Source organism: Xiphias gladius, chromosome 5, assembly GCF_016859285.1.
Source record: "Xiphias gladius isolate SHS-SW01 ecotype Sanya breed wild chromosome 5, ASM1685928v1, whole genome shotgun sequence".
NCBI classification, from domain to species: Eukaryota; Metazoa; Chordata; class Actinopteri; order Istiophoriformes; family Xiphiidae; genus Xiphias; species Xiphias gladius.
The window spans coordinates 10,723,603-10,747,729 of record NC_053404.1 but is presented as its reverse complement, the minus strand read 5'-3'; the positions used below and the strand labels follow the sequence as shown (position 1 = coordinate 10,747,729).

General features: G+C 38.8%; 1 protein-coding gene across 1 annotated transcript in view; it reads right to left on the bottom strand.

Annotated features, from left to right (window-relative positions):
• The window catches only part of cntnap2a (contactin associated protein 2a), a 324,180-nt gene that overhangs the window by 10,448 nt on the left and 289,605 nt on the right, over positions 1-24,127 (bottom strand). Inside the window, exons 20-23 of the mRNA XM_040127346.1 lie at positions 19,807-20,043; positions 15,536-15,769; positions 14,648-14,781; positions 8,080-8,173 (exon numbers count right to left, since the gene is read on the bottom strand). Coding sequence (XP_039983280.1) covers positions 8,080-8,173; positions 14,648-14,781; positions 15,536-15,769; positions 19,807-20,043 — 699 coding nt within the window. The remainder of the gene's footprint in view (positions 1-8,079; positions 8,174-14,647; positions 14,782-15,535; positions 15,770-19,806; positions 20,044-24,127) is intronic.

The window sequence follows — 24,127 nt, the reverse complement described above, 5'->3', positions numbered from 1 at the left end:
GATTGCACCTACTGATGGTGTTTCACCAGGGTGACCAATGACATTGCATGAATAATTCAAAAGGTGAGGTAGCACACAAAACTTAGAAGAGGGGTCTGGTGTGAAAAGAATGGGTAGGGGTGTATTTTGGAGAGGGGTGAGAGAGGGCAGATTTGTATGAAGGGAAGAAAAAACTAAAGTTTAAATGAAAAATAGGTGAGACACATAGGAGGAGGACAAGTTGGAAAAAAGAAAGAAAAGAGAGTCTCTGGTGTGTGGGAAAGAAATGGGGTGACAAGACGGGTGCTCAAATGGAGGGGCAGGGTAAAGCAGATCAAACACAGTTGCCATAGCAACAAATGGAAGCTGATGTAGGGGTTAGAGAGAGGAAAAGGGGGAGGGGTGCTAATAAAAGTATGATGCAATTGACATATCAAAAGAATATTAATGTGAAGCCATCTACCACACCCTTTGTAACACAAAAACAAATAGTAACATATAGTAACATATGCATGTACATACGCACACACATGCACAAACACATGGTGGTCATGGCTGATGTACCACAGAAAGGAATAGAATTAAGGAAACAGAGAGAGGCAGACAGATAGAAATAAAAAAAAATGAAAGAAAGCAGTAGAAATAAATTGATTAAGGATAAAAATAAACAAAAATTAGTGTGAAAGAGAAAAAAGATATACTGAAGGAAAAATATTTTTCTAATGTCCCTATAGTCTCTGAGAATTTAATTGTGTATTTTGTATGTTTATTAATATAAATATTAATTAATTAATTAAATTAAATTAAATTAAATTAAATTAAATTAAATTTAAATAGCGCCAAATCATAACAGAGGTTATCTTAGGGCACTTTTCATACAGAGCAGGTCTAGACTGTACTCTTTATAGTTATATTTACAGAGACCCAACATTCCCCCATGAGCAAGCACTTGGTGACAGCAGTAAGAAAAAACTCCCTTTTAACAGGTAGAAACCTTTAACAGAACCCGGCTCATGGTGAGCGGCCGTCTGCCTCGACCGGCTGGGTTGAGAAAGAAGGAAAGAGGGGGAAAATAGAGAGAGTGAGAGAGAGAGGTGTGTGTGTGTGTGTGTGTGTGTGTGTGTGTGTGTGGGGGGGGGGGGTCATCAATTTAATAGTTTCTTCTTGAGCAATATAGATATTCATGACTTTCATGGTGTAAATATCTTCTTCTATGCTTATATCCAGTGCATAGTTTGATAATAAGGCAAAAAAAAATGACCCCAACTTTTTTTCCTCCTTAATTTTTGAACCTCATACACTTATTATATAGCATTTGGTTGTGAATGTGGTGATCTCCTCTAACCTGTTGATAGGATTGTCATAGAAGCAATATGAATTGAAGTAAACTGACATGAACTGCAGTTACAGGAGACATGTACAGAAAGGAGGTGTGGGGTAGAGAAACAGAGAATGATGAATTAAAAAAAAGAGGGAGGTGGAGAGACATGACATATGAAAGAGAAGCAAGATAAGAGCTGCAGCAGATGTACGACTGTTAGCTTTAGACATGGTTCCCATACTGAACAAAACACATGCAAACTCGCTGGTGTATTCATCACTGCTACCTCTAGCTTCCTCCAGACACAGCAGAGATGCAGCAACAGGCAGAGAAATAACATAATTAATATCACACTCTCTGTGATGGCTCATTTTTCCTTCTGACTCACACATCCGATAAACTCCAGTGTTCTGTACAATTTGAAAATTAAAAACGTAAATCAAAAGCATCAAAAATGTGGCTTCATACCAATATATGAGTAAATCACGAAGAAGAAAGGCTTCATTTCTTATATTTAACTGCAAATTCAACTTACATTTTACATTAGAAAGACTAACACTGAAACCTTAGCACACTCATGCATATGCACTAACACATACAGATGAAGACACAGGTATACACACACACACACACACACACACACACACACACACACACACACACACACACACACACACACACACACACACACACACACTCATGCATATGCACTAACACATGCAGATGAAGACACAGGTATACACACACACACACACACACACACACACACACACACACACACACACATGCACGCAACTGTAGTTACCTATGTGGAGTTTGCTTCAGTGTCTATAAATGGCTTGTGAGCCAAACCAGCTTCCTTTCCTCTTCTTTCCCTTGTTCTTCCCGTGTGCTATGTGAATGTGTTACCACAGTACCACATTGGCAAGCATCTCTCTCTCTCTCTCTCCCTCTCTGCAGTGCAGTCCCACCCCCACTCCGACACAGCAGCTGGAGAAAACCAGGATCCCAGATCCACACTGGCAAGGATTAGGACTGACCAGTATAAAGTACAACTAGTGGTAATATGAAGGGAGGATGGTATGATGTCATCCTTAAACACAGAGACCCTTGTATAAACACATACAAACACAAAGCAGTGACCACGTACAGTTACATTCATCTCGATTCAAAAGGCAGCAGACATAATCAAGATTATAGAGATTATAGAATTACCACACAGAGATACAGTGATTGGAGCCTGATAACAAAGAAAACGTCTCTGTGCAATCAGCCTCATCGAACATCAGGGTTTATCAGTGCTTTAATCAGAGTCAAGATTTCGGGTGGCCAGAACACAAAAGACATGCATCGAATCAGTGGCTGCCTGGAAAGGAGGAGATTGATTAAACTTCATCATGGCATGCTTTGGACAATGGTCAGGAGTAATGTAAAGTATACATGATTTTTGCTTAATTTGGTAGTTATATACAATCAGTGGGCTCCAATATGTAGACCTGGGTGTTAAACTCTCAAAAACAGAAACCCCCAAATATATCATCAGCAGGACAGCAAAAATTTGCAATTTGAACCTTCAAATATTAACATATCGAAAGCAAGGCCTGCTTACTTTTCTGTGCTCAAATTTAAAATATTACATTATAAACAGAAAAAACTGTTCATAAATATGCTGCCTAAATCTTGATCTGCGAGATGGTTTATTGATGGATTAGCAGAAAAAAATAAGTTGTTCATTGGACAGATCTAGACATAACAGTAATGACGTTCGCTTATGGCCCTGGCAAGACCTCACTTGCAGATGGTTGAGAGATAATGATTGTCGAAACACAGCAAAAACCTTTTTTTTTTATGTTCATATAAATATGTATGTACTTGCAGTTTTGTTATTATTTTTAATACTACTAATAATCTTTATTCATAGGGCTTTTTTCTTAAAGTTTGCAAAGAACTTTACAAAAAAGGCAGTTGGGTCTTGTCATGCCCTGGTGAAAACAACTCCTTGCTACACTTGAGGGTCAACATGTATTTGAAGTGAAGGAAAAGGCCTAATTTGAAATAAAGGCACATAAAAAAGCCAAACCTGAGAAAAGACCTCTGAATGCAAATGACAGCTATTATGCCTTTAACTTCCTCAGAATAAAACCAATTCACCATAAAACATCAGAGTGACCTATTGACAGCACCCACAGGGAGCAACGTGTTAAATGTGCGTGGACAGAGTTAACAGAACGAGAGAGGCTAAGGGATTAAAAATACGAGAGATAAATCAGAATTTTAGTGTGTAAACGTCCTTTACAACCAACCCTCGGGGCTACAATCATCTGTCTCTGATAGTACTTTCACAGTGTCACTATTTCTGTTACTCTCTCTCTGCCTTTGGCTATGACTCTCTTCCCTTAGATAGGCACACTCACCTACAGTCCAGGCACACACACACACAAACGACACACACATGCACACACTCAGACAGATTTGTAGAATTTAGGACTGGGTTGTGAGCGTGCCTGATGCTCTGGCTGATGTGAGACTCATCTCCCCCATCTATTCCACTGGGATGCAGAGATCTAGGGAGGACAGACCCATATGCAATACATCAACCCACCCACTCACTGACAGTTAGGTCTATAAGTACTTGGACAATGACACAATTTTTGAAATTTTTGCTCTGTATACCACCATGATAGATGTGAAACCAAGCCATCAAGGTGTGATTGAAGTGCAGACTTTCAGCTTCAATTCAAGGGGTTTGACAAAAATATCCCATTAACCGTTTAGGAATTACAGCCATTTTATACATAGTTCCTCATTTTCAGAGGCTCAAAAGTAATTGGACAATTGCCAGTTGCTCAGTTTCATGGCTAGGTGTGGCCTGTTCCCTGTTATTTCATGACAAATTAAGCAAATAAAAGGTCTGGAGTCAATTCCAAGTGTTGAATTTGCAATTCTTTCGGTTCAGCTGTTCATGGGAATTCTAAATATGCAATCCAAAGAAGTTTTGATGCAAGGCTGAAAAAACAAAATAAACCTATCAGACAGATAGCAGAAACTTTAGGAGAGGCCAAATTAACAATTTGGGACATTCCTAAAAAGAGGGAATGCAATGGCAAGCTCAGCATCACCAAAAGGCCTGGAAGACCATGGAAGACAGCTAAAGTGGATGATTGCAGAATTCTTTCCTTGGTGAAAAAAAACCCTTCACAACATCTAGCCAGGTCAAGGGCACTCTCGAGGAGGTAGGTGTATCATCGTCAAAGCCTACAATCAAGGGACGACTTCATGAATGTCAATACAGAGGGTTTACCACAAGGTGCAAACCACTGGTAACACTCAAGAAGAGAAAGGCCAGATTAAACATCTAAAAAAGCCAGCCCAGTTCTGGAACAAGATTCTTTGGACAGATGAAACTGAGATTAACTTGTACCAGAATGATGGGAAGAGAAGAATATGGAGGAAGTAAAGGTATGGCTCATGATCCAAAGCACACCATATCGTCTGTCGAACATGGTGGAAGCAGTGTTATGGCATGGACATGTATGGCTGCCAATGGAACTGGTGTTTATTGATGTTGTGACTGCTGATAGAAGTAGACAGATGAATTATGAAGAGTATAGGGCTACATTATCTGCTCAGATTCAGCTAAATGCTACTAAGTTGATCGGGCGGTGCTTCACAGTACAAATGGATAATGACCCAAAACATACTGCAAAAGCAACCCAAGAGCTTCTCAAGGCCCACAAACAAACAGCAACTGAAAGCAGCTGCAGTAAAGGCCCGGCAAAGCATCTCCAAGGAGGAAACTCCGGATTTGGGGCTGTCCATGGGTTCCAGACTTCAGGCAGTTACTGACTACAAAGGATTTTCAACCAAGTATTAAAAATAATCCTTATATTTACAATTATGTTGGTTTGTCCAATTTCTTTTGAGCCTCTGAAAATGAGGGACTATGTATAAAAATGGCTGTAATTTTTAAACAGTTAATGCGATATTTCTGTTAAGCCCCCTTGAATTAAAGCTGAAAGTCTATACCTCAGTCAAATCTTGATGCCTTCGTTTCAAATAAATTGTGGTGGTTGAAAAGAATCTGATGAGCACTTTCTCTCTAGAGGGCCTGACTGAACTCTTCCTCAGCCTTGAGCTTGTTACCAAGCTCGAGGCTGAGGAACAGGTCCTCCAGTTCTGGTCAATTCCTCCAGTTCTGCTTTCAGGCCCTCCAATTCCTGATGGAGGCCTACTAATATACTACTAATAATAACTTAAATAACATTAATAAATAGTTGCTATTTGTAACTCCAAGTAGCCTACAGCCATGGACAGATTAATAGACAAAGGCCCCTGGACACAGTCATGTAAAACATCCCCCACTCTTCCTACATGAGAGCGAGACACCTAGACAGAAAGAGATAGCATAAAGACCACAAACAATGATGGCATTGCATCGTTTGCGTCTTATTATATTTGTTTTGCATCTCGAGTTGTGATTTGTGTTTCTTTGTGGTCATTTTGCATCACCTTTTAGTTGTTTTACATCTTGTTTTGCCTGTCTTTGTGGTTGATTTCAAGTCTCTTTGTGGTTGTTTTTTGTCTCTTTGTTATCGTTTTGTGTGTCTTTATAGTCGTTTGATTGACTCAGCAACAAATGTTAAAAGTCACTTCTTACAGAGGCTTCAGTAATCCATCCACAGTGCTAAAAAGCCAACTACCTATCAGTTTCTGACTCTGGAAGGTGAGGCACCAGGGGTGGCCAATCAGATTTCACCCTTGGCCACCCTTCTGTCCTCGCCCCTGCTAACAATCAACAGACTGTGAGGTGATGGAGGAGATGTCACTGTGAACAGTTTGTGTATGTTTGTGTGTGCTGTATCAAACAAAGAGTCTCTGTCTCCCAGAAATAGAGAATCTGATAGCTCATCTGTCTGACAGCCTCACTTGTCCCTGCAGTTCCAACACAGAAGTGGAATAGATCTAACGAGATGTGGAAAATCAAAATCCTACTTTTGTTCTCTGTACTTTTTGTTCCATGTTTGTCTCTCTGGTCACAATATACAGTGTCTGTCATCCTTCTATTTTTCCCCTTTTGAACCCAAGATATTATTTTTTATTTGCTCTGTCCATAAGTATAATTATGTTGTAATGTTTACTACAATATAGAGACTTAATATTTCAATAAGTTTTTTCTGGTGATATGCACAATGGAAAGCTGCACATGAGGGGATGGCTATATGAGTCGGTAATGTTTTGTCATATGAGGTGACTTTGTCCTGTGTGTCTTTAAAGCATATTTGCTGTGTTAGTTGGGCAAACATTGATGGCTGTGTCTTTTGTGTGCATGTACATGCTCACGCATCTATGTGTATGCGTGCATGTCGTATTCCCAGGGGGGCTTGTGGCGTGTGTTGCAGTCGATAGTTCTGGCTGGAAAGTGAAGTCAGCCATTACTTCAACCTCACTAACTCAGCACTTCAGGTAGAGGACAAAAGAAATGAGAGGAGAAGAAAGGAAAAGAGAAGAAGAATTGGAGAGACCACAATTGAACAAGCTGCAGCAACGTGCAAAAACTGAGATACAATCTTCAAACAGAGGTACATTATGAGTAATTAAAAAAGCTAATTAAAACCAACCATTAATCACAATTTTATTGGTTTTGGCACCGCGGTGCCTGTGTTTCCTATGAGTAATGTATCATTATAGGGGCTGACTAACCTTGACAGCCACATCAAAAGGAAAATCCACTTTCAGTAAAGGTTGGGGATTTGTTTGGTCTGACAGTTAAACACTGTGGGAATTCTGGAGAGTTTAATGCTCGGCAACCAACTCTCAAGTTAATTTTAATGAGAAAAGAGACAGTTTCAATTCTAACAAAATATTTGTCAGATTTCATAACTTTATTAGCCAGAAATGTGCGTGGACACCCATAAAGGTAGAGATGGATGCAGCCGGGATTATTTTCTGCACAAATAAACTTCTGCAGTGCTTTGGCATACTCTAGTGGACTTAATGTGTAATTACAGCCTCTTGTCTATTGGGTAGCAGAGGGGGAAGTTTTGTTTGTGCGTACTTGGATTTCTATTAATTTATTCTACTCTTTATGTGCTTTAACGGTTTATTAATGTTAATTTAAGTATATATTTGTGTTTTAGGAACCCATTGTAAATTAGATGGTTTATCTATAGGGTTTTATCTTTGCAAGAGATAATTGAAATAAAATAGAGTATAACGGTCAGATATACAGAATATACAAACCAACATATACTGTACATAAAGAACATAAAAATGACAAGAGCTGACGGGATGGTCCCTGCTTTTACTTCTGGACAGGAGAGATGACAAATGACTTGTCCCCATAAGAGACAACTGTTTTTGTCTTCTTTAACCCAAGAGGATAAACTCTGAGCTCAAACTGGGGAATGCAAGGTCAACCCACATAAGTAAAATACATTTTGAAAACTGAATGGGTATATAACTTTGCTGAAAATGGATTTTTTGCAGCCACAATAGCATCTATTGGACTCTTTTAGTGATTCATAGTTATTGTAAATTGATTGCCAGAAAGAATAGACACTTGAGCTCATAAACAGTCCAAAAAGCTCCTTAAAAAGAACCATGATAGACTGGGGTTAGATTGCTACGAGTTGATTTATAAAAGGATATATGTGGCAGAAAATATATATGATCACAATATGTGCACATAGTAACATTTTGTGCAGTGTGGAAGTGGTTGAAAAAGTGCAAAATCTAAAGAGTTGTTAACAGAAAAGTTTTAGATGAGCGGACACACTTACCATAGACTTTTCCCAAGAATAGTGTCTTAACCAGGTTAAATTGTGTGTCTGAGGCTTCTGGGAGGGTGTAGCTGACTGGAGGGTAATGATCCAACTGAAACAGTGGGAGATAGAGATAATAAATTAGAATCTGCATTTTAAAGAGAGTCTGGGTCTAAAACTACTGACAACAGCATTTTAATAAGACCCAGACTAGGACCTGCATCAGCAAATTAAGCAGAGTACACAAGATGATGAAGAAGAAATGGTAATTCATTGCTGTCAGGGACACAAAAGCTACTACACAGCATAATCAAAAGCTCAATGGCTCCCTCTGGTGGTTTTAAAATGCCTATTAAACTCTGTATAACCACACATTTAACAAACCCTCATATTACTCTAATGAAACATGATCAAAGACAGTTCAATGAAATTTAATTAACATAAATATGCATTTTATCTATTCCATTTTTTACTGCTTTTATTTGAAGGCATAGTTACTACATGTTTTAGCTAGGACAAGTTAGGCTGCTCAGATATGCCATCATATGCTATTTGAGTAAGTTATTTATGATTGTGAGTAATACTAAACGTGTTTTAGGATATGTTTTATAAAAAAAAGTTTGACACAATTTGCATTTCATCCAGAGGCTTGAAGTGGTATGGAAAAACTCTACAAACAATAAATAGAATTTCTGACTTTTAAAATGTACCAGAAATTCCACCTATGTTATCTTTTCTCATATTTCTCTGATCGTTCTCAATAAAATTGGAGAAAAAAGCATGATAATTGTCATGTTAAGTGGAGTTTACCAAACTATATCCCTTTTGTAAACACCATCCACAAGATCCTAAATATATGAGAAAAAAAGCTCCAAAAGCTCACTTCACACTTATGGTTGCTTGCAGAAGTCACGCCAGACTAAATGATTAAACAAAACCTCTTATTTGTGAAGCTGTTGATTTTGTTTTTCCTTTTTGTTTAGTCAAGCTAGTCCTAGTTGAATGTAAACTGAAAAGTGATTTTCCATAATAATCCTGTAAACAAACAGCTCTTCACCAGGACTAGAGCTAAATGATCACACATTCATTAACAAGCCTTTCCCGAGAACGTAAAACAGGTAGAGAGCAAGCAGCGTGTTTACAAAGAAGAAGAGCGTCAGGGGAGATTCGAGAGCAGAGAGGGCGATGGAGAGGGGGGAATACATGACTTTCATATCCCTGCAAAATAATGAACTTGTTATTGCTGTTTCACTGAAGTTTCTAATTACCTTGAAAGCTGCAGCCGGTGCTATTGACAAGAATCATGTCGACCCTACAAATTGGTTTCTGTGTGTTCCAGAAATACAAGATCTTCCTTCCTTCCTTTTCTCTGCACACAGGAGAACTGTATCTCAGCATACACCAGTCTGCTGAAAGCATACCAACTGCCCAAGCCAGAGAAAGGGAGGCTGACTGAAAACAATGACTTTTTTTACTGAGTGTTTTACTGGAAATTTGCTCCACTGATGTGCTGAATAGCTATCTTGGCCTGTTTGCTGGGAGCTGAGCTGGACTGTCACTAAAGGGTTGAAATGTATGTGTGTGTGTGTGTGTGTGTGTGTGTGTGTGTGTGTGTGTGTGTGTGTGTGTGTGTGTGTGTGTGTTCGTGTGTGTAGTTGTTCTTGTTTACAGGTTTGAATCAGTAGAGTCCTCCATTACAGAAAATTATCTATACTCACAACTCCTCCAGACTGTTTTCTCCCTCTTTCTCTCTACACACAGAAAAACACACACACACACACACAGCATATTCTAATTTGATGTTTTCCAAAAGCCTGGTCTCAGTGGAGCGTTGTGTGGGTTTTGTTTTCCACAGTGACTGGAGGGTGGGATAATGGGGCACAATGAAATTGCGCTCGGCTTATTTACTTTTATCTCAGAAAACAAATTGGATGCACAGCCAGGGAGGGCCGGCGGAGTCTCGAAAAAACGCACATAAAGGTCCACAGACGAAGACAGCCAGGGAGGAAACGTAATTTTACCAAACTTTGTCAATTACAACTGCAATTATTGGGATCCTTTCCATTTACACTGAACCATTTAGACAACACAATTTTCTCCTCAAAGCTCTGTTGGTGCCTCTTAGGTTACATAAAGCTTACATAAGCAAAATAATCAGGGTTTAGACAAAGAGAAAATTAACAATGGGTGAAATCTATTTCCCTAACTATGTGCTCAAAAAGAATCTAATTTAGCCAATGTCCTGTATATATGTAAACTAATTTACAGTACACTGAAAACTTTTTACATTTTTAATGACTCTGTTTTGTTAATGATATCTGGAGGAGGAGCAAAGTGCAAATAAATGCTAATTTCTTTTGTTAACTTGAATAAATAGTTTAACGTCATTATCAAGTGAATTACTTCATGATTGTCTTGTCCCTTCACAGCGACAGCCAGCCATTCGGACCACTAATACCAACCACAGCAACAACTATCAGTGGAGAGGAGAGGAGGAAACAGAGATGAGATGTTTGATGTCTGAAGGGACTCTCCACTTTCATCTCTAAACCCTCATAGTGTGGGAGAGGTTGAGAGAAAGCAAAAGTCAGAGATAGAGAGATGGGAACTTACTTTGATCTTGCCTTGGTATGCCTTTGATAGCGAGCTTATGTGATGAGACCTCACAGACTGCATAAAAACCAAACACTTGCTTTGTGCACTGCACTTGGTGTGCCTGCATGTACATTTCAGCAAGTATTTGTGTGCACATGCAAATCCACGCCTTTAAGTAAGCCTTAGGATTATAAAGGGTCATATGACCTAAATGCATCAAAATGATCTTTGTTGTCGTATTTTGTAGGTCTACTTTTTTATCTAAAGACATCATCTTTTTTTCATTTAACCCCCTCCTCTCCCTCTAACTCATATTCTGTCTTTTTCTTTTGTTCTCCATCTCCTGCTCCCCTTTCTCTCAGATTCCAATTACCTCACGTCTACTTGTCCTCTCACTTCTCACTTGTTCTGTGCCATCTCTTTAAACTGAACAGTCGCTTATCTAAATGCCTTTAAGATTTGCAGCCTGATAGCAGAGAACTGAGACCTCTGCAGCCTCAGGTAAACTCTCAACTCTCTTAATTGTGCCCCATTATCCCACCCTCCAGTCAATGTGGAAACTGAATTTGATCCACTGCTGAGCCCAGCAGCATAACTGACTTTTATTGCATCTGACTCAGACAGTATCTCTGCCTCTCACTCATGTTGTTACATCTCAGATGAAAGCATCTACAACAAGGCCTCTGATGAGCATGTGAGCAAAATAATAATGGAATGGTTAAATTATAAATGCTGATGGCATGCTAAAACAAAATTGGCGTTTTAGGCTTTAATGTATAATGCAATAATTTGCTATCTAATTTCAAATGGAGAAAATTAGAAAGTGTACACTTTAGCCCATGATAATTCCATTTGAATATTCAAACTGAATTATTTAAACATTTTAGCATTCAGGTAAAGTTCTGCATGTTTTGTCTGACTTTGTAAATGCCATTATGCTGAAGCTCTACCTTACGGTCACATTATAGAAAAGGTCTGGTAAACCATGCAGATGTTTTGGAGAACAGCTACCTGCTATAGCCAAAAACTACACCATGAACAGTAAAGTTGCAGGCTGTAAAAACAAAACAATAAACTGAAGGAGTTAATAAAGCTTTGTCGGGTGATGATTCGCAACCCTTTCACTTATAGGTAATCATGTGATCTATTTTTTTTATATACAAATGTTGATTATAGCCACTTTAAGTTGAATTAGCACATCATAGGTAAACAGAGGTGTTCAGCATGCATACAAACAAATCTTTTAACATTGAATCTTGAACTGACTATACTAAATCACCATTTTGAGTCAGTAACTTTTAGCAGTGGGGCTTATCATCAGTGAGACTGCTGTTGTCAGCTCAGCCATAATGCACAGTATGTTACCTCCATGTTGCAAGCCTCTAATGAGCTATGAACCTCATATAGTGCTTGTAAAGGCTAGTTTTGTATGGAACTGAATGTAACAGCTTGGACTGGCAACAAACTAAACGTACTGGTTCAGCTACCTTTAATATGTTGCTTTATCGGTGACTCATGGCAATGCATCGATAACATGCTGTTTGATAATTAACATCTTTTCTGTGAATGCTATTTTTGAGAAGTAAGCAGGCCGACAACATCTGTTGCTGCTACCTACTTACTGCCTATTCTTGTTCAGTGTTTCTCTTGTCACAAGCAGACTTCATCCTGTTCCTTATATTTCATTATTGTGAGTGTGAGTGCAGTCACGGTGGCTAGCTCAATATAAATAAACAATTATTAAAAGGCCTCAGGGGTATATGAGAAGTTAGATGGTGGGAGGTATGGAGAGATACAAGGAGAGAAGTAGAGTGGACAGATGAATTTCAATAATGTTGATTTTGTAGTGTAGCAGTGTGAAGCCTCTGTAGTGAGTTGACCTGACAAGATCTCACGTGTGCATGGAAGTCTGTTGGTATGCATGTACACATCTGTTTACGGGTGGCTATTAAGTGGATGTTTGTACCTTGAAAAGTGCCCTGAGGCAGTAAGGCAACATGAAAAAGTTTTACTCATCAAAGTTATCTTCGTTAGCACACCTTCAGGCTCTACTTTTCATGCCCTATCTCTAAAACTCATCCAATTTCTCTTTCTATCCTCCCCCACAGTTCCCTTACTGATTTCTTTTTTTCTTAAATCCAAATTGCCACATCATGCCCACCAGTGTTCCTCTTAACTCTCTCAATACTGTTTAACGTTTAAGTGCTCTATGTATCATTTAGTGACAAAGAGATTCAAAGGATTGTTATTTAGAGTACAGTCTGGGCACATGGGGACTGGTAAACTGGAGATACGCACTTGAAAGTTAATAGTTAAGTCACACCCTTGACACTGGGCTGAACATCAATATTGCCAATCTAGACACAACTAAGCTGGAATCAAGTGCGTGCGCGCGCGTGTGTGTGAGTGAGTGATCAGCAGAAACTTTACAATCACTTTCTATGCCAGTAAAAAGGGTAGTGTTATGTTGAAGTGCTCCCACCACTTGCAGGATGTGATTTGCTCAGAAAATGGGACGACTTCCATTGGATGTTTCACTTTAATTTTCTTGCTGTCAGAATTTTTCACTGTAGTGTGTGAATGTAGGTTATGAGATGCCAGTATGGACGGGGTCATTGCTCCATGAACATTTAGTGAGAGTTAGAAAAGGAGGGTTAAAGACTTATGTAGAAGTCTTTATTTTTGCAAATGTAGTGTGATTCATTCCGGTCAACATTTTATTTCACCTTAATGACAGCAACAGTCAAGGAGCTGTAATGGACCTGTAATTATCACAAGAGAGGGTAACATTTTGAGCACTGCTGCCAGAATTGCAAAGAACACAACTACTAAAATATTCACTGTTGATTATGGATTATATGTCTGAAGCCTAATGCAAGAGGGAAAACCCATCTTTTAAAGACCTAACTGAACTTCTCATTAATTTCCTTTGTTTCCATCTGTAAATTTATTCATTTAAATATCCTGCAGACATGCTGTGATTGATATACAGTATTTTCAGTCTTTATATACTGAACATACTAAATTTGTTCTAATGTGGAGATACAGTGATTTGTTGCATTATCTGTCCCCCATTTACTTTATACTTGCATGTATTTTCATTCCTTTTTCCAGTTACGTGCTGTTAGAGTTGATGTAGACCTGGGCCATCGGGGTAGGGGGGCTCTTCACAAGTGAATATGCAATTGATTCACTTTGTGAATATAAGTATATGATTTGCATCTAAGTATATCTATGTTACAATGTGTGACACTTACAAATCAGAAGGTTAAGTGTGCAGAAATAAAATTCTACAGGAGGCTATGCATACACAAACTCTTTACAATTTTTCCTTTCGATTCTCATTATAGAAGGCAATCCATTACTTGGAAAACTATAAACTGCCCCTGCAAATACAAATTTATTCTGATCTGGATGCAACCCATAACTAGGTGTTATAGGCAGCTACCATCCATTTAGAGTCCTCCTTAAATCGCAACATTTAGCCAAATCTGGGTATTTTAGACCAGATTTGGTAAATAATAGTTTAGCTCAATTTTCACTCCATCCTTGACAGCTACTGACTGAGGCTTGGCTGTATTGATCTGCACTCCGCTGTTTAGCTGCACAAAAATCAAGAGCACAAAAACAACACACACAGATACATACCAATATATATACATAGACATATTGTCATGCACAGGCATATATATACACAAGCATGAACCCTCGCTCTGTGTCACACACACGCACACACTTAAATACATGCACTCAAGACAACATGAACTCATACGATCACAGATTGAAGCATTCTCTCTGTTGCTTTCCTTAGGCTGTCTACTGGAAGTGGAAAAAAGGTTGTATGCATACAGTTGGACAGCATTCCCCTGCACTCCATGGTTGTAAATAGTATCTTGAAATTGACACCTAAATCTTTGGCATTCTGAGCATTAACTTCAAGTCTAAAATATGTGTTGCAGAAGGCTCAGATGTGCGTATGTATGGTCTGTACCTGGATGGTGATGCTTCTGTTGACACGGGACATGTGAATGCTATGAGGCTGTCCATTGGCCAGGTTACGCTGGTCCACATCAATAGCGAATGGCTCCTTCAGACCTCCCAGGTTATATCGCACCTGCATGGAACCTGAAGACACAGGAAATGGTTTGGTGTGGTTGTATGAGACCTCAAATCTCTGCCAACAATGCCTTTTCCACTTCTCTAAAATGATTCAAGCATGAGCTCTCATCAATAAATACCTGAATCAATAAAATTAATTTTCACAATATTTCTCAAGCACTGGCTGTAAAAACATCATTGCTGACAAGTCCATAGCTAGTTATTTTGTTAATACTTGATGACACATAAGACATTTTTAAAATTCATTTTGTTGAATATAATCATAATTGTTTTCTTCCAAAAGCATTTTGATTGAACTAAACACTTAAGACTAAAATATAGTTTTCTTTTTGAAGTGATGGTACAAGAAGGAGTGAGGAATACTGGGGGAAACCCTGAATGATTCAGAGGGCCCACAGCTTGGCAGCTTATTTACTGTCTCAGCGTGCTGCGTGAACTAGTGCCAAGAATTTGTAGTAGCACCCCTGAGCAATGTGAGTATTGTGTGGTTTTATTTTGGTGATTGTGCACATCAATTGCTGAAACGCTAGATGGCACTGTCAAATTTTTATTACCTCTATTTTATCAAGGTACTTTGCTGCCTGTCAGCTGCTCAGTGGGAGGCTGCTAACTGGGGATGATTTTTGGAGATTATACAACTTTCCAAACTGTGCTGCAAGGATAGCCTTTAAAAATGTACTTTGCAGGACTGACAAACAATACTCTAAGCAGACTTCTCAATACTGATCAACCACAAACTGCATGTGTTTGTGGATCTTACCATTCTGCCTTAACACCACAGCCAGATAGTCTTGCGTCTTGGAGCTGACATACATCAGAATAGCTGGAGCATTGGATGTGCTGAAACTAAAAGCTACTTCCTCTTTTGTCAGATTCACTTCATGTGGTGTCAGCTGGTGTGTCAGCATCTTTGTGTCCCTACTGGCTCCTGCAACTGCTTCAGGCATGAAGTTGTACTTGATCAGCGTTCCTGCCTCAAAGAAACCCCCTACATCTGGGTGAGACAAGAGAAGAAAATAAGAAAAAATTCAAAAACACATAATTCAAGGTCGTGAACACACACAAATGCAATAATGCTGCTTGTCAATGTGGTTACACCCCAAACAGCAAAATTATTATATTTGTTAAGATTTTGCAAATCACAAGAGGTGCATCTAAGCCTAAAAAGCAAGCAAGCAAGCAACAAAGCAAGCAAGAAAGAAAGAAAGAATGACATTTTCCATCAAAAAGAAGTCACAGGGAAGTGGTCAAAAATTTACATATGCCAAGACACAACAGGATAGACATATTATAATGCCAGAGAGAAATAACAAACAAATAAATACGGCTGTGTTCAGGAGGTGTAGTAAAGTGGATGTTAAATTTCTGCTCTCTAGCATCTGAAACCAAACAATACATTGTTTACCAGTGCATTAACAGACCTAATGGCCTATTACAGCCATTCCAAGAGACTTGAGGTTCACTTCAACAATCGTCTCCTGCTGGACACAGTACAATAAATACTTCAAGCTACATTACTTAAATTTAATAGAAGGCTTATTACCTGAAAATGGGCAAGTTCTCTGACTGTTATTGGTGTACAGGCAAATCCTCGCCTCCATTCAGCTACACCACAATTTTATCATCCATTCTGTTGTCTACTGATGTACTTTCAGGCTTTGGAAGTCTAGAGAGACCCATTTTACCAATTGTTCTGTGTTAACCAGGCAGAGAACTTCTGAAGTTTTCAAATAGCTGGGTTCTTACTTCGTTTTCTGATGTAGCTTGACTGTTCGGTGTCTGTCGAGATTAATGCTTCTGAGTATTAACTGAATCAGACTTAAATTCGACAAAGCGCAGTATCTCTGTCAGAACAACATACTTGATTGAATTTTCTTAAATCAGATACAAAACAGTATACTAATAAACAAACTGCAATAAAAGTACAATCGACAAATTGTAATAGGCTTCAATACAGCTTATCATGGACAAGGGACATTAAACAAAATAAAGCTAGCTTCTTACCTAACAGCTACATACATGTCTACTTCCACTGAGCATGTTTTAATAATAGTAATATTTTATTTATACATTATTTATATATCATGTATAGATAGGGTGAGAAAATCAGTTGAAAGTGCTGTTAGGGAGCTTTCACACAGTATCCCATTTTTGTCTGTAAACCATTTGAAGTAAATTATTAAAACTGTGAATTAATTAATTTCAGTGATTTACAGACATACATAGACTTTCAATGAAAAGCGCACGAAAAACAAGCTGTAAAAAAAAAAAAAAAGCTAATGTTAGCTTTGTCAGTTGTTTCAGTTAGCTAGCTTCCAAAAAATTTCTTTAGGCAGGCAAATGATATATCAAACTTAACTGTCACTCCTTTGTAAAACCTATTGATGAACCTATGGTGAACCCATGTGATGCAACCTATTAATTCAGTGGCGGGTAAATCTCCAGTAAACACTTACATTATACTGAGACAAAGTTTGAACTTGAAGCGTTTTTACAACAGGCCTCAATCTTGCATTCCTCTTAAATTAAAAAGCATTTTAAGTTTATCTTAATTCATACAATATGTAGATTATATGGGGCCTATATGTAACTTGTCTCAGCCTTCTCTGTACTACTCAGAAAAAAAGAAGAGACTGACTAGCTGCTCACAGTCTCAGCAAAAATACACACAATTGCCTCGAAACACAAGAGGGAATGAGAAAACTCCGCTCCATGGCAGGGGTTCTTTATGTTTGTGTTTATTTCATGTCAGTGTGTAAAGAAGTTTTGGAAAGGGAATTTATGCAAGCATGCAAACCTGTACAGGTAACATGTATGTGTGCGTTTTTGTGAGTTTGTGTGTGTGTGTGTCCATGTATATGTATGTACAAGTGCACATTGACTCCATGTGACCCTCACGGGCAGAAAACCAGCATGAGAATGTATAATAATAATATTGTGAGGTCCCATGAGCAGTGTGTAAATATGGATACAATGGAAATGCACTATGAAATTATGGCTGGCTTCATGCATTTTTCACTCGCTGGGAATACGGGGGAGAGAGGGGGGGATTACAGGGAGAGAAGGGAGATTTGGAAGAGGAGAGAAAAAAAGCTGAAAACAGATTGGAAACTGGGAAAGGAGAGAGAAAAGGAGAAGGAAGACGTAAGGAAGAAGTTAAAATTTAGACGTGGAAGAGCAAAAAGACATTCTGGCCTTGCACCATTAAAGTCTATGAGAAAAGAGAAAAGAGGAAGGGGAGAGAGTAAAATGACTAAAAAGGATATTGGAAAAAAGAGAAGAGAAAGAAGAATAGATTCAGAGATAGAGGAGGGGAAATAGAGGGGAGGTATAAGTAAAGGGGGTGAGGAAAAGTGGAAGAAGAGGAGAAGAGAAAAATGAAAATGGAGAAGACAAATAAAGAAGGGATTTTAGAAAGGTCGCAGAGTAGTAAAAAGAAAAACAAGAAGAGGAAGGCGTGAAATATAGATAAAAGGGAGAGGAGATAGTAAGGACATGAGGGAAGAGAAGAAAAAAGAAGGGACATGTATGAAGATTGAGGTAAACAAGAACACAAGGAGGAGAGAAAGGAGAGCAAAGGAGATGAGAACTGGAAGCAGAGATGAGTGAAAAGGAAGAAAAGAAGAGACGGAAGAGGAAGAATAGAGTCACATAACATGCACAAGATAACAGACACGACAGATACTCCTTCCCCTTGTTTGCCTCTATTTCTTTCTTACATACACACAGTGAGACATACACACAAACACACACACAATCACATAGAGAGTACTCTGTATTCTCTAAATGCTGAAATGAAATATCTGATAGGTTATGACAGAATTCAGAGGAGGTCTTTTCATGTCTTATACAAGCCTATCACCACACACTGTTACCCTCTTACACCCCCCAACACAAACATATACACACACACACACACACACACACACACACACACACACACACACACACACACACACACACACACACACACACACACACACACACACACACACACACACACACACACACACACACAAGCTCTGCTTTTCTGTCATCTTGTCAACCCCCTGCCAAGAGCACAGGGAAAAAACACTATTCGGCTTTATGAAACAAATTAATTCACTTGTAGGGGATCAACTCTCTGACTGGGAGCTAGCTGAAAGCCTTTGACGGCACTGCTGCTCTTTTCCCCCGAGCATTTTATGAAAACTTGTTTTGGGAAGTAGAACTTTAATAGTGAATCTAATGAATCCCTATGAAACAAACATGATGTTTTAGCAATATGCAACAGTGCAAAAGCAGAGTTGCAGTGTGACATTTCTCATCTCTAAATTTCAAAAATCTGAAGCTACCCTTGACTTAGTGAAGTGACTTGCATTTTATTTTTTTGTTTGATCTCTCAGCTCTGCATCTGCACAGTATTAGCATTCAGTGAGTGCACTCTAAAGTCAGGGAGAATTGATGGGTAAGCACAATATCAGTCTCAGTCGATGCCTTTTATCATAAGCCCAAACACTTTAAACACTGTCAGTTCTAAACTGACTAGGAAGGGAGGACAACAACAGAGTGCAGCAAAATTACAGTGGGTTGTCGGACAATGAAGCTCATTGAAATATAATTACTCCAGAAGTAACCCTAGTGATATCTGACTCTGGCATTGTTAACTAAGGTGACATGCTTTCACAAAGATGCCCGTAAAAGTTTTTTGAAAGGTGTTAGCTGAGAGATTAGGTATCAGTGTCATCTTAAAATTCGGGAGCAGAGAGGTAGTTTGCTAGCCTTGAGAAAGGGAATAAAAGAAAAAAAAGTCAAATATTCACTTATCTGCTGCTATTAGATACCTTAGGGAACTGTAAAAAATCCTGCAGTGCTAGTGAAAGGAAAACAAAATCTGACATTAAAAAAACCCTGAAAGCCCACAACAGGGGAGATCGATTTGTCTTGCAGCTGAAGTTTTAAAGATGAAGAGCAGTGTGATGCACCATCAGTGGCATTTATGGTCCAATGATCTACCTATTCAATTAGAGACTGACATAATCTGCCTCTTACCTCTGGTGCAGAATGGGCCATCATAGGCAGTGGCTGTGCAGTCACACAAGTAGCCGTTGTACCTCTCCACACATTTCCCTCCATTCCGGCAATACATCCCAAAACTGGTGCAGTGGCCTTGGCAACCGGGCTTGACCCCAGGCGTAACCATGGCCCTCTCTTCCAGGTCTAGGGTGATGCCATTCATCCGTAGGGCTCGGATACAGCCCAGGAACCCCCTCTGTCCCCCTGCAGCACCTGAGGAGCAGGGGAGGGGAAGGAGGGAATACACAGAAGAGGACGGGAGGTGGCATCAGTGTAGCAAGGATGTGCAGCATTGGGAAAATAAGTGAAAAAGGAAAGAAAACAAATAAAGAGAAGGAGGGGAGGACAAATGGAAGTCAGGGTCACAGAAGTCATTTAGAATGCAAGAGGCTCTTTTTTAATCTCTTTTGAAAACGTTAATATCCCAACGCCTGGAGGAAACCACTGATGTCACGTTAATTGTTCCGACTATGACGCCGTTCTTGAAACAACCTTCAACTCATTTGATTTCTTCACTAATTAGAACAGCCTAATGAACACTGTGTCTTAATGAACATCTCACAAGCATACACAAGCAAATGGATGCATGAATGCACCAAAACTACATACTACAGACAAACACCAACATTTAAAACAGACCACACGCAGTGTACGTGATTTGAATGAGTCAATATAAGCATTAATGCTTAGCGTTGGGGTGTCGATAGCGATTCCTTTAAAGTGCTTCCATCATCTCTCTGGCCTTGCACCATTACAGTCTAACTATCCATTAACTTGGACACAGTAGGGGTATTAAATAGATTCATGTGCACCTAAATGTCTATAGCAATAAACACACTCATAAACATACACCCACAGGTAAAGATTAAAATGTACACAAGCACACCCACAAAAGATGGTTACACTGCCTGGATAAACACAAAAGTATGTATGCACACTCATGCACACTATCATTAACAAGAGCCGAGGGGATTTTAGTTATTAAAACCTCTAAATTGCATCTTTTGGATTACTGAGAATAAACCCCTCAAGAAGAAATGTTAAGGAGAATTGAACATACAGTACACTCTCACTTAGTTTCCTCCCTCAGCAACATTCTCACACACACATCTGCTAGCTTTGCCATACAGGTAGAACATACACTCAATACGATTACTAAAACATGTCCATTCTCTAAAGCCAATACATTATTCACATATCAGGATGCAGCAGGGCTTTCACTCGCTTTCTCCACTTCCTAGAACCACAAAGGATTTGACTTTTTGTAGACCTGCTAATTAATCTATGTTGTATCACTGATTGGCTGGAGGTTTCTGCCACCTGTTTACCCAGGTCTAAATCAGTCTCTGATTAAACAGACAGCAGGCTCTGAGGCCTGTGGAGACCAGGGCAGACACGCACACAAATGAACACACACACACACACACACACACACACACACACACACACACACACACACACACACACACACACACACACACACATGCACACACACACACACACACACACACACACACACACACACACACACACACACACACACACACACACACACACACACACACACACATATACACACTCAAATCCACTCATTTTGAGATAATGAAATTAATCATCAACTATCTTGTTAGGCCATTACACTGACTTCCATTCATTGTGGTCAGCGTAACCAAAAACCTAAACTTCAACCTAACGATAACCAAGTCATGTCTAACCCTAACCTTGACCTATCCTCAATTCCAACCTTACCCCTGGCCTTAACCAGTACCTCAGAAATGACGTTTGGCCTCCATAGCACCGGGCTTTGGTGCAGGACTACTGGCTATGATAAGGTTGGTGTTTATACTGGAAAAGGTCCCAAAGAGGTAATAAAAACATGTACACACACATGCATGTATACACACACACACACACACACACACACACACACACACACACACACACACACACACACACACACACACACACACACACATACACACACACACACAGGGTGTGTAACAGAGCCTGACTGACACTGAAGTGAAGTCAATAAAGGCTTATCATAGATAAATTCATTTTAGTGGCAGATCAAAATTAAAAATGCTGTGCAATAAATTGCAGCAATTAGTATTTTGTTGATGTTTTTTGTTGTTGTGTGATGATTATTTTTGATCATTTCGTAATTCAAGTAAACATATTTACCTCCTCCAAGGAGGTTATGTTTTCATCTGTGTCTATTTGTTGGTTTGTTAGTTTGTTTGTCTGCAGGATTACAGAAAAAGTACTAAACTGATTTGCACCAAACTAAGTGGAGGGAAGAAGACATTAAATTTTAGTGCGGGTCCGGTTAAAGGGGTGGATGCAGCAATTTTTATCACTTTCCTTAACATTGCAAGATAGGACATTTTTTGACATTTTCCTCAATATTTGGCCTTGGTGGAGATACACTTTCTACTTAGTGCCATTCTAGTTTATTTTGTGGTTATCTAATTGTCATTACTTTAAATAATTTAGTTGTCAGAGAAGTTTACTGCAGTGTACTTTTTATTTTATAAACATAGTTAATGTCATCTTTGACCTTAAAATACCCTTTGTTGGAACCAAACTTGAGGGATCCTTGCCAAAAATGTTCATTTTTATTGTGTTTGTTGGCTGATATGTCATTAACTGATTTTTTTTTCTTAACATTAATGTTAATATCAACCTTAAAAATCCAGCATTCATCAGTCTCTAGAATATACAGTTATAGACACACAAGACATACATGACTGCATGGAAATACTGACATTGATGCAGAAATTCAGACACACACACAAATGCACATATATGCACGTATTTATTTAGAGGTTTGATGTGTGTGGCTCAAGGGTATGTTACTCTATAATCATGTGCTTATGATGATACATTTATATTCATTAGGATATATACAGTGGACACAAGCACACACATGTACACACAATTAGCAACACTCAAATTTCTAATTAAAAGAGAAATCATAAAATTTGACCTTTTGACCTTCAATGTGTGTGTGGATGTGTTGGTGTGGCTTCTACATTAATGAGTAATGATGAACTAATGAATAAACATGCAGTATGCACTATATACACTTCAGGGAATACACATAAGGTTTGCATGTACAGTATGTATGTGGACTGCTCTTTTGAAAGCCTGATCCAGATAAGCAGATAAATTCCCCATTTATAAAAACAGGCTGAACATTTGCTGCACTGATGTTCTTCTTGTTCTTCCATTACCATTGTATAAGTAGGTTAATATAATGCTGGTATGTCCTGTTTCTTTCTGTTTACGGTTCAACACTGAGGAAATCCTCTCTACAGTGTTTACCCACCGTGGGGATACACTTTAGGATGCCAATTGTATTGCTTTTAGATGAGTATTTTGATTAACATGGTCCAAATTTCATTTCAACAGACTTCCTAACCCATAGACATTTCCAGGGGGGGAGATATTATCATAGAAATCCCATTTTACCAGCCCAGTGCTTTATGTCTGTTGGTTTACCTTTTTTTCCCCCCAATTATCTGTCCTAAAGGTCCATAATGGGATTACTTCTGATGGAGCCCTGCACAGAAAATGTACTTGTGTATTGAATTCAGCCTGCATCTACAGTACTTCCTGACACCTTTGTGTTAATATATAATATAAATCAAAAAAGTAGCAGCACAAGAGCATAAGCAGTTATATTTCAGAAGATTAATTCTGGCTAAATTTAAATCACCACTAGTTTGGAGCTACAGCTCAGTTAGATGCAACAAAACATACTCTGTCTGAACTGTAGGTGAGGTGTTTTCTTCTTACATTTATTTTGGTGTGTACTGTAAAAACTTATGTTTGCAATTATGTTACTGAAGCATTTCATTGTACTCATTAAATGTTACCTACTGTCTTGGCAGGTCAGCGAGGCCGGTTTCCCTGTGACAGGGGTTGCACACATGCAGTGAGTAGCAAAAAGCAAGATGTCGATCCACAATGACAGAGGCAGGGAAAGACCAAAGTAGAAGACCAAGACCAAAGTAGAAAAGAAAAACAAAACAGTCAGACCATGAGAGAATTGAGCAAAAACATGCAAAAATCATAAAAAAGTGTGATGGCATTAATCAAGAGGGAAATCAAAACAACAGATGGTGACATTAAATTAATAAAATGTGACAAGATTTATAGTTATGTGCATGTATGAAGTGAATTGGAGAGTTAAAAGTTAACAGTGTGAAGTAAATGACACCAGGCTGATGGTATAACATTTACTCTCAAGGCCATTAGAGCAAATGATCCACTGTGCAGTAAACACTAAAGC